The sequence below is a fragment of the Sander lucioperca genome, chromosome 18, assembly GCF_008315115.2.
Source record: "Sander lucioperca isolate FBNREF2018 chromosome 18, SLUC_FBN_1.2, whole genome shotgun sequence".
Taxonomy (NCBI): domain Eukaryota; kingdom Metazoa; phylum Chordata; class Actinopteri; order Perciformes; family Percidae; genus Sander; species Sander lucioperca.
Genome location: NC_050190.1, coordinates 6,115,173 through 6,125,370, shown reverse-complemented (window position 1 = coordinate 6,125,370; position 10,198 = coordinate 6,115,173). Strand labels below are relative to the sequence as shown.

At 43.5% G+C, this 10,198-nt stretch overlaps 1 protein-coding gene across 1 annotated transcript in view; it reads left to right on the top strand.

Annotated features, from left to right (window-relative positions):
* Positions 1-2,126: 2,126 nt before the first annotated feature.
* Positions 2,127-10,198, top strand: part of alk (ALK receptor tyrosine kinase) — a 393,824-nt gene continuing 385,752 nt past the window's right edge. Inside the window, exon 1 of the mRNA XM_031321258.2 lies at positions 2,127-3,184. Within this exon, the coding sequence (XP_031177118.1) occupies positions 2,416-3,184 (769 nt within the window). The 5' untranslated portion in view covers positions 2,127-2,415. The remainder of the gene's footprint in view (positions 3,185-10,198) is intronic.

The window sequence follows — 10,198 nt, the reverse complement described above, 5'->3', positions numbered from 1 at the left end:
GATCAGAAAGTTTCCAACCGGGGCCTGGCTTGGTCATACAGGTGGCTGTGTGGCTTTTAGGATCATGTATATAAAAGTGAATACATGTCTAATTTTTATGTAAAATTGTGTAAAACAAAGTTGATGGTGACATAGGGTTGCAGTGCCAGCGTTACAACTTTTTCTCTGCTGTTTTGGATACCCTATCTCGGAATATCTGCTGACAATGAATCCTTTTCCTAAATGTAAAATCTGTAAGTCTCATCGCGTGAAACTCATTTTTGTGTCCGATGACATGAGGCCAAGGATTGCTTTGCCGTTAAAAACTGTCAGCAGCCCGCCATGAGTGAATGAATGTTACTGAAGCACACATTTCCATAATTATACATTGATAAAGACACTGTAGTTATTGTGTATTGGTCAAGTCATCTGTAACCAATTTCTTTATACAGTACAAACATGAAGGATATATATATATACACACACACACACACACATACACACACACACACACACACACACACACACACACACACACACACACACCACAGGATCGATCAAACCGAAGAAGCACATTTCAAAATTGATCAAATCACTGACCATTATCCTGGCACAGTTAAACCTAAATAGAATGTTACATGTAATGAGTTGCCAAACAACATTTCCCCATAACACAGAACATGGAAATATGATTTTATTCTCTGCAATCTGACTTTAATCTCAAAATTCTGACTTCATTCTATGGAATCTGTGATCCCTCTACTCATATAGATGTTTTACATAGGGCCCTTATCCTCCTCCATAGATAAGGCTCTAATGAGACTAAAAAATCCAGAGCAATTAGACCATTAATGGATTTGTCAGTGAAACTGACTGAGTGTGAATTACCATAAGTATGTGCTGACGCCATCTAGCGAGAGAGCGAGAGAGTGAGAGAGCGAGCGAGAGAGAGAGACTGACTGACTGACTTTAATGTTGATGTTTATATAATCTGGATATTTCGACAAATTGTATTCTGAATCTTTGGCAACATTGTTAACAATTTCATACTGTATGTCAATGAAGCCAGAGAGAGAGAGAGAGAGAGAGAGAGAGAGAGAGAGAGAGAGAGAGAGAGAGAGAGAGAGAGAGAGAGAGAGAGAGAGAGAGAGAGAGGGAAAGAGAGAGAGAGAGAGAGGAGGAGAGAGAGAGAGAGAGAGAGAGAGAGAGAGAGAGAGAGAGAGAATTTCCTGGTATTTTTCCCCCCTCCCTGACCCCTTGATTCCCAATTAAGGAGGTAGTCTGTGCGCTAAATGAACTGCTGGCAAGATGGCAAGAGAGCTCCCTGATGTTTTAAGGACACATTGGCCTCTGCACATTAGATATAACACAGCCAAATGGGCTCCAACCCAAACGGCCTCCCTCTGAAACTATTTGATTTACATACAACCGGGAGAGTGCGACTAATCCAATTTCCGGACACACAAAAGCTCGGTGATTCATTGAGAAATCACAAGAGACAAACTGTGGAGCTGTGCTGCTATACCTCCTGGCATTTGTAATTTCAATAAAGACACAGCCAAGCAACATTACGGCTGCGCTCAGACGCGTTCATAACGGCGGAGGCTCCTGCGCTGACGGCTGACTTCTTTTTCGCAAGGGAGTCGTGTTCAGAGGAAAGGGCTTATATTGGCGTCAAATGGATGTGTGAATGACTTCACCGCATGTGCTGGTATGACAGAGGCGAAAGGAGCTGCCAGTTCTGACCAAATGAGCACCAAAATCCTCAGCAGACAATTAACCTGAGAGGCTACCGCAGGGCTCTTCAATTAGCCAAGACTGCAATATATGATTATATTAGAAACTTTAATTGATGCTCGGCTTCTCCAAACTCGCTGTGAATTCATAATTTATTTGTGAGGGGAGAGAGAGCGTCGCTGCATCCCGCTGCTGACAGAGAGACCACTTGTACCGCCGTCACAACTGTGCCAAGAGACAGGGAGTCTTTGAAAGCCACCGGAGCGGACCCGACCGGCATATCAATCAGCGTCCCGAAGAGCGACTCGCTTGGTTCGCACCGGCGAGAAAAAAGCATTGTCTTTCAAAGGTGTGTGTATGTGTGTGTGTGTGTGTGTGTGTGTGTGTGTGTGTGTGTGTGTGTGTGTGTGTGTGTGTGTCCGTCTGCGTGTGTCCGTGTGTGGGGAACAGAGGAGGGGGGAAATAGCACTTTTTCCCTTTGAAGAAGGGAGGACAGCAACAGTCAGTGGCAAACAGATGTAAAACCCAGTTCCATTCGTCTTGCCACGGGTGCGCACCGGAGAAGAGGCGCAGGACCCGCAGGATCATCGATTCGCACTTTATGATCTTGCGCTGCGCATGTGACAAGAGCAGAGAGGAAGCGGTGAACGGTGCGTTTAAGGGTGCTTCTCCTCAACGAAAGACTCAAATTATTTAACCATGAACACCAGGATATTGTTTTCGCTTGTTTGTTCTGCGGCATTTTTCGCTGGGCTGCAGTGCGCCTCGCCAAGGGCCACAGCGGGGATGGATCTCCCCACCGCCGGCATCAGCAACATCAATAGCAGCGGCGGCGGTACCAGAGGCGGTACCAGCGGGGAAACCGGGAGCAAAAGAGACTTGAACCAAACCATAAACTCCAGGCTCAAGAGGAAAAACCTGGCTGTGGATTTTGCTGTCCCCTCTCTGTTGCGCTATTACCTGGCGGAGTTCATAAAGAGACCTCTGAACGGCGACTGCCAGACTTTTAGCGGATGTTACATGGTGCGCGCAAATTTGAAAATGCACTGCATACCTTTGCAGAAAACCATATCCACTTTTGTGGACTCCAAGTCTGCTACGGACTCTGCACTGAGGAACGTGTCTGCTGATGGACAGCTCCCCTTCTTCCATAAGCGGCCGCTGTCCAAAGTTCTGAAATTGGGCTTGACGAAAGCCAGCAGGAAATCAAACCAAGTTGTGGTGGAAATAGGAGAGGATATAGTGAGGACGGGATGCGGGGGGCTGTCTGTGTACGAGGAGGCCCCAGTGCTCACCCTGGAAATGGACCTCACAACTATTCTGGAGTGGTGGCTCGGCGCAGAGGGGGGCCGGCTCAGGGTCCGGCTCATGCCCGAGAAAAAAGCGCAGGTGCCCGCGATAGAGGATCGGTACACAGCGGCCATACGCGCTGCAGACCCACGCCTCTTCCTTCAGATATCCTCCAGGGGTGAGTTCCTCTTTTACTCTCCCTCCCTCTCCCCCTCTATTTCTCTCTCACTTCTTCCCATGCTGTTCCCAGGCTCAAACGCACCCACATGCATCAGCAGCCCTAATTCATGTTGCTCCGTCACGGTTGTGATCGGAGTTCTGCTGTGATTAATTTTTGATGTTGAATCCAGTGTGTCTAAAGATTCGTGCTGCTGGGGCTGGCTTTCTTGGGGGAAATAAACGGGTAAAGAAATGTCAGCACATGGAGGAAAACTTGCTATTTGTAATGGGCTGATGGGGGGGAAAAAATGATGACTGAGCTGTGTGTGTGTGTGTGTGTGTGTGTGTGTGTGTGTGTGGCACAGAGAGACACATGGCATGTTGATTTAATTCCCAAACTCTTTGATAATATCCAATGGGGATCCATGCCGGGTATATGCAGCATCTTTAAAGATTTCTATCTTTATAAGTTCTGAAATGTTAATTATTATTTCATTCGGAGGGAAAGCGAGGCCTCATTGCCTGATAATAACACACCCGTACATTGCATAAGGTCTATATGCAATTATATTGAAGTTGGAAAAGACCTCAGCAGGGCTCCCATCTCTGTTGGTTTCTCCTTACCTTCTCAATTCCCCGAACCAACCCTTTGCTGAAGGAAGGTTGAAGATTTAAAAGAGCAGGCTTTATTTTGATTAGGCACAAATTAAGCCATTATCTCGAAGAAAGCTTTAGCACTCAATACTCGAGGGTCCTTCTCTGGTTCTTTTGAGCAATCAGTGTAATTGCTTAATCACTTTGATGAGGGAGGCTGGCCCAGAAAATTGCAACAGAACCATCAGACAACCGCAAAGCAGAAGCCCCCCCTGCAGGCGCGTGTGCACATAGAAACACATGCAAATAGCAACTCAAAATGCATATCATGTAGTGAGTTATTACATCTTGTCTTGGTTACTACGTTGTGATTTTGGATGAATTTTTATGAAAACACAACATACATATGCTGTATATAATAAACTTCATTGTCCCGTGGGAAATTTGTCTTGGGCAAAAAGTGCTGACAACAGCTGCATAAAAAACACATTCATGAATTATGAACATTATTGTAACAGATGGTACAATACATGACGATATATAACAAGACAACAATGTACTTTAGGACAAACAAAAAAAATAGAGATCATCCACTAGTTGAGAAGATATTGCACAGGTCCTGATATAGTAGAGTATTGCATGTGCCCCATTATAAAATAAATCAGAATCATTTATTTGTCATTGTAAAACATTGGTCAGGAACTGCATACATAAAAGAATGCAAATTGAGTATTATGTCGTAATAACAGGTTTATATGAAATGAATCAGTGTGTTTCAACTGTATGCAAAGATGCACACACACAAACATGGTTTATACTCCTGAACCCCTCCCACACACACACACACACACACACACACACACACACACAGCTCCCAGCAGGCATTCCAGCAACACAGCTGGTAGTGTCTGCATGTGGGAAGCCAGCAGGGGATGATGTCGTGGTCTTTAAATTAGCTGTTTGTTTTTTTAGGACACCCCTTTCTCATCACAACCACTGAGGAGCTCTTAAGCTAAGCACGGAGTACTAAACCTCTTCCAGTGGAGCTGCTCAGTGGCCAGTGACTGGTTGGTAGCATCCAGCTGTGAATGTGTGCAACTGTGCGACTGGAAAAACAGCATTTGTGCTCAACAGGCCTATGCTGGTTATAAACAAAGGTTTGGAAGTACAAAAAGCTTTACCTGGGTTAAGGCTGAAACATGCACCGCTCCAAAATCGCAACTACACGTTGTGTTTCTGCAAGACTGTACTCCCGAGAAAACATCTGTCTATCTGCAATATCTTTCCCTAAACATAACCCAAGTTGTTTTTGTGCCCAAAACTAACCAAAAAGTGAAAAAAAATACCCACCACCCACGCTCTGTTTTCTAGTTCTTCTTTTACTCTACAGGGACATAGTATGTCCACTGCAGCTCCCAGCAGGTAGTGTTTGCAGGTAGGAGGCCAACAGGGGATTTTTTTTTTTTTTTTTCTAATCGTGACTATTAATGCAACCATGTCGCCAAGCTGTAGCTCCAACCCCTTGCAACTCAGCAAGATGTGTGAGTAGAGAAAATGGATGGATGTAACATTCCTTTTTTAAGAGTTACATGACATTTGTCATTAGGAGCGGAGACAGGCAGAAGTCTAGACTTCAGCCTAAATAACACAGATCGACTCCACTGACACCATAAGCCTCTAGTCTATATCCATGATGTTCCACTTCCAGGATTGCTCCTTCCGCTTTCTTTGTATTGGAATTTTAAACACCAGTTGATTTATGAGGACTATGATTACCTGCTCCTCAGATCTCTGCAGGGTAAATTGAGACAGCTAGCTAGACTATCTGTCCAATCTGAGTTTTTTGTTGCACGACTAAAACAACTTTTGAACATACATGTTCCACCAAAACAAGTTCCTTCCCGAGGCTATTTTGCAGAGGCTCCGTGCGGAGAGTAGCGCTGCCCATGACGATTGTGATTGGTTTAAAGAAATGCCAATAAACCAGAGCCCATTTTTCTCCCATCCCAGAATGCTGTGTGGACTAGCCAGACCCTCCTATGCAGCGCTTTGGAGGAAGGTCTGGTAAAGTGAGACTATAAGCCTCACACGGTATTCCCACCGCTTCCTGCTACTTACTCTGCTGCATGTTTGCAGAGTGGCAGTTATTATCATAAGCGGTTATTACATCATGAGTTTTCGACGAGGCATAATGTGTTTACACACTTTTGATGCACAGGCAGACACCTTTTTCTCTCTCTCTCTCTCACACACAAACGCACACACACACACACACACACATGCACACGCACATGCACACGCACACAATGTATTTTTCCGACCTTGTACATACTCTTTCTGCCAGTGACACACACTCCCTCCTCCTTTTAATATGACTCAACTCAAGGCTCCAATGTGTATTGTCTCGCTCTATCAGCTTTTTTGCACCCTGATTGGCCGGTGTTTGGCATTTTTCTGTGTAATGTGCATGCTACACTTGTTTTTCCAGCCTCCGGTAAGATGCTGGCTATTAGCATGAAATAAATACCAGCCATGGCACATAGAATAATTTGACGATCAAGCAAACATGCCTACGGGAATCAAGGCATTAAACTCTGCACAGTACATTTATACTTACTCGCCCTATGGGCCCTATGGGGGAGATCATTAATGAGAAAATGCTTCTATGAGTTATAGTGTATGAGAGGGGAAAACAGTGCTGGGCAGGTGTGATAAAGAGTTGACCTCTACTTTATTAACCTCTGTTATGTTCACCGAGCGCTGCCATAAATAGGTTGCAAGAGAATCATTAAATGATCTCAGCATTAGAAGCAGGAGGAAGTGGGGACCCCTGCTTCATTAACTTGCACATACCTGCCGCTGAGCACTTTAAGAGTGTCTTCATAAACGCGCCCAACAGGATGTGATTGAAGCCCTGAAGTAAATAATACTACTATCATGCTTGAGAAGAACAACTGTGTACGTTCGTGCTCGTCTCCCCGTGTTTGCCCCTCAGCTCTGCCCCAAGTGCAAACACACACTCTCATAATTTTCTATTGAGCGTCCCTGCCATTACTTTTGAGAGGCTTAAAACACAATCCCACTGTGCGGATGTTTTATCTGTTAGGCAAATATTGCAATTTCTTCTGAATCATAAAGAAAGTCAACAGTTCATTTATAAAGTAAGATTACACGCTTGGTACTTTGTTTACTCTGTGTTGCTTGTGGCTCTTTTTGGAAGAGGTTTCTCCTTGAAAGATGAATATACATTTAGTTTTCTAAGTCCCGAATGCTTTTCCCTTTTCTCCTGACAAAGTAGCTGGTGTATAGCCTCAAGAGTAGTTACTGTAGTTTTAGTGAGAGTGTGAAAGAGTGCGGGCTGCTTTGTTTTTTAAACCAAATTATTGCAGAAAAGTTTACTTTGTTGCTTTTTGCAGTTTGTCTGTCAGAAGGACTACAGAAAAACAAATGTCCAAATTTAATGAAACTAAGTGGAAGGGTGTAGCATGGGCCAAGAAAGAACCCAACACATTTTAGAGCAGACCCGAATCATGGGGCGGATACACAAATTACTTTTCACTTTCGGTAACATTAAAGATATGTCATTTGTGCTGCATTCATGTGGTGTCGGAATAATCTGAAAAATGAGTTCCCGAATGGGAAAATTCACACTGCATTAACCTTGGGAGATAGGGCATGCCTTGGCGGAGGTGCTCTCTAAGTGCCCTTCTAGTTTGAATGTAGGATTGCAACTAACAACTTTCATTCTCTGAAAAAAAGAAAAGAAAAAAAAAAACCTCTCAGAGCCCAAGGAGACATCTTTCATTTGCTATAGTTTTCTGACCAAAAGTGAAAATGTAAACAATACTTTAAACCGCAAAACCAGTCGACACATTGGAGTTCTGAAACCAGCACATTTTTGCTGCATTAATGAGAAACTATTAATTATCAAAATGTTTGCATCTGCGATAAATTAATTAAAAGTATTGAACAACAGTGCAGACTATGGCTTGATCTCTTTGCATTTTGGCATGCTAAACCTAAAGGTGGGGCTTTTAACTTAGTGTCTCTTTTAAGGAATCAGATTTTCTTGTATTGCAAGACAAATTTCCGTGTCTACGGACAGTAAAGTGCTATCTATCTATCTATCTATCTATCTATCTATCTATCTATCTATCTATCTATCTATCTATCGTGTGGTGAAGTTGGAGTGGTATCATTCTCAAAGGCAGTAAACCAGAGGAGTAAACATCGCAGAGTGTGTGTAAACACTGTGGTGGGAACACAGCCTGAATACAACAGCTCGATGACCAGGTGCACCTGCTGACCTTTAATTTAGTCCATCCAGGTGGAAGACTGCAAAGCCACCGGAAAAGTGACATGAGTGCATGGACTCGTGGTAATCAATGAGACTCCTGACATTTAAAGCTTGTATCAATCAGCTGCTAATGGAAAAATCAATAGGAAGTCAGAATGACATGCCACTTTATTATTTATGCATTACTATGATCAATTCGTTCAAGGAGTCGGTGGCGTCCCGCGACACCCTGGCGGACTCGTGACACCCTGCTGATCAATACTGCACGTTGGATCAAGCATGTTCAACTGCATGTTTCTCGGTGTTAGCTGCACAGGCTTCACTTCAGGACAGAACGGTTGTAGTCGCAATGAGGCGAGAGAATGAGGACTTCAAAATGAAAGGAAGGAAGTGCTGTAGTTGTGTCGCAGTGATAAGGGTGTGTCAGATCCTTCATTGGGAGTAACTAGATTTAGATACATTTTTTACTCTACAGGGACATAGTATGTCCACTGCAGCTCCCAGCAGGTAGTGTTTGCAGGTAGGGGGCCAGCAGGGGATGTTGCTTTTTTTAATCGTGATTATTATTGCAATCATGTCGCCAAGCTGTAGCTCCAACCCCTTGCAACTCAGCAAGATGTGTGAGTAGAGAAAATGGATGGATGTAACATTAATTTTTTAAGGGAAAATAGATTTCTTCATCTTTACAAATGTGAATAATGAGACATTCACAACATCTGCAATCTAAACACCTTGAAGCGGTGCTCAAAAATAAGTGCTGCTTGACTGAGCTAAATGAGCGCAGTGAAATGATATCATTACTGCCAGCACAGTCACCACCTACACATCCCCCTGTGCAGTACTCACATGTAGGCCTTCATGAAGCACTTTCTATTCTGATGGCCCCGAGTTCAGAAAACAACAATTCTCAGTGTCACCATGTCCAATGTGGATGGTGGGAAATTAATGCCTTTTAATGAGATGCTGCCTGAACCTGCTCAAATTCATTTATGACAGTGACATTCAACAGGGCTGCTGTCAGCATAATGAGACAGCTGATTCTTCTTGACTTTAAGGAAATGAAGAAATCAATGATTTGGCTGCCGCGAGCTAGTGAAATGTACGGCCTGGGCACCGGCCCTCACACTAGTTGGCTCCATCTCAAGAGCTTGGGGAGCACAACTGTTGCCCAAAAGACAAGCTGTTAGCATTCTGTAGCCGGCCATACTAATATAAAATATGAAATTGTGAAGCTTGCCAAATTGGGAGCCACGGACAAACACCTTGACAATGTAAACAGCAGCTAATGCCATTTTTGATATTAACCCACCCTCATTGTAGTTAATGCTTGTGTCACTGTTTTAAATTAGCAGGAGTTGAGGTGACTTTGGCTTTGATTTGCCTTGTTTTCACTTCTTATACAGCACTGTCCTTTCTCCCTTCCTATCCCCTGATGTTTTAGTTATTTATGCCACTTTCTTGTTCTTTCAAAAAAAAAACTGCAAGCTGCCTGTTTGATTAATGGTGATGCTTATAAGAGGCCTCGGTGCAGGAGTTTCACTCCGAGCTAGGTGTGGAGAGAAATGCATACTGTACAGGAGCTGAATGTGATGCTCACACCCTGAGATGCTCCACTTCCATAATGAGAGAAATAAATAATGTACATAAATGAGTGGTCATACTTTTCTGGAAGTTACACATACTATGTTGTATTTTTGTATGTGTTTGCCAATTTAAATGCCAGGATGCCCGGCCCAATTTAGCTCCTTTCTACCTTTTGTAAGCAAGCTGTGTCATCTTTTGTTCAATAAATGAATATACTAGGAAAGGAAGGAAAAGAGGAGTTCTGGGTCCTCATTTATAAAACTGTGCGTAGATTCTATTCTGAAAGATTTTGTGCGCCGAAATGTCAGAATTCTCGTACGCAAAAACAAAATTCTGATTTATAACACTTTGTGGCGCACACCGGCACGCACTCTTCTCGTTATAAATACGGACGTGCGTTACCTTATGCGGTCGTGCACGAGCCTCACGCTCCTCCCAAGGTCGTCCCATATTTGTCCTAATAAGGTCCATGTTAATCAATCAATGAATATTGCAGCCTTGTAAAGAAGCCCTTGATGACCAATCATGAAACGGAAAAATGGGGAAAAAACACAATTC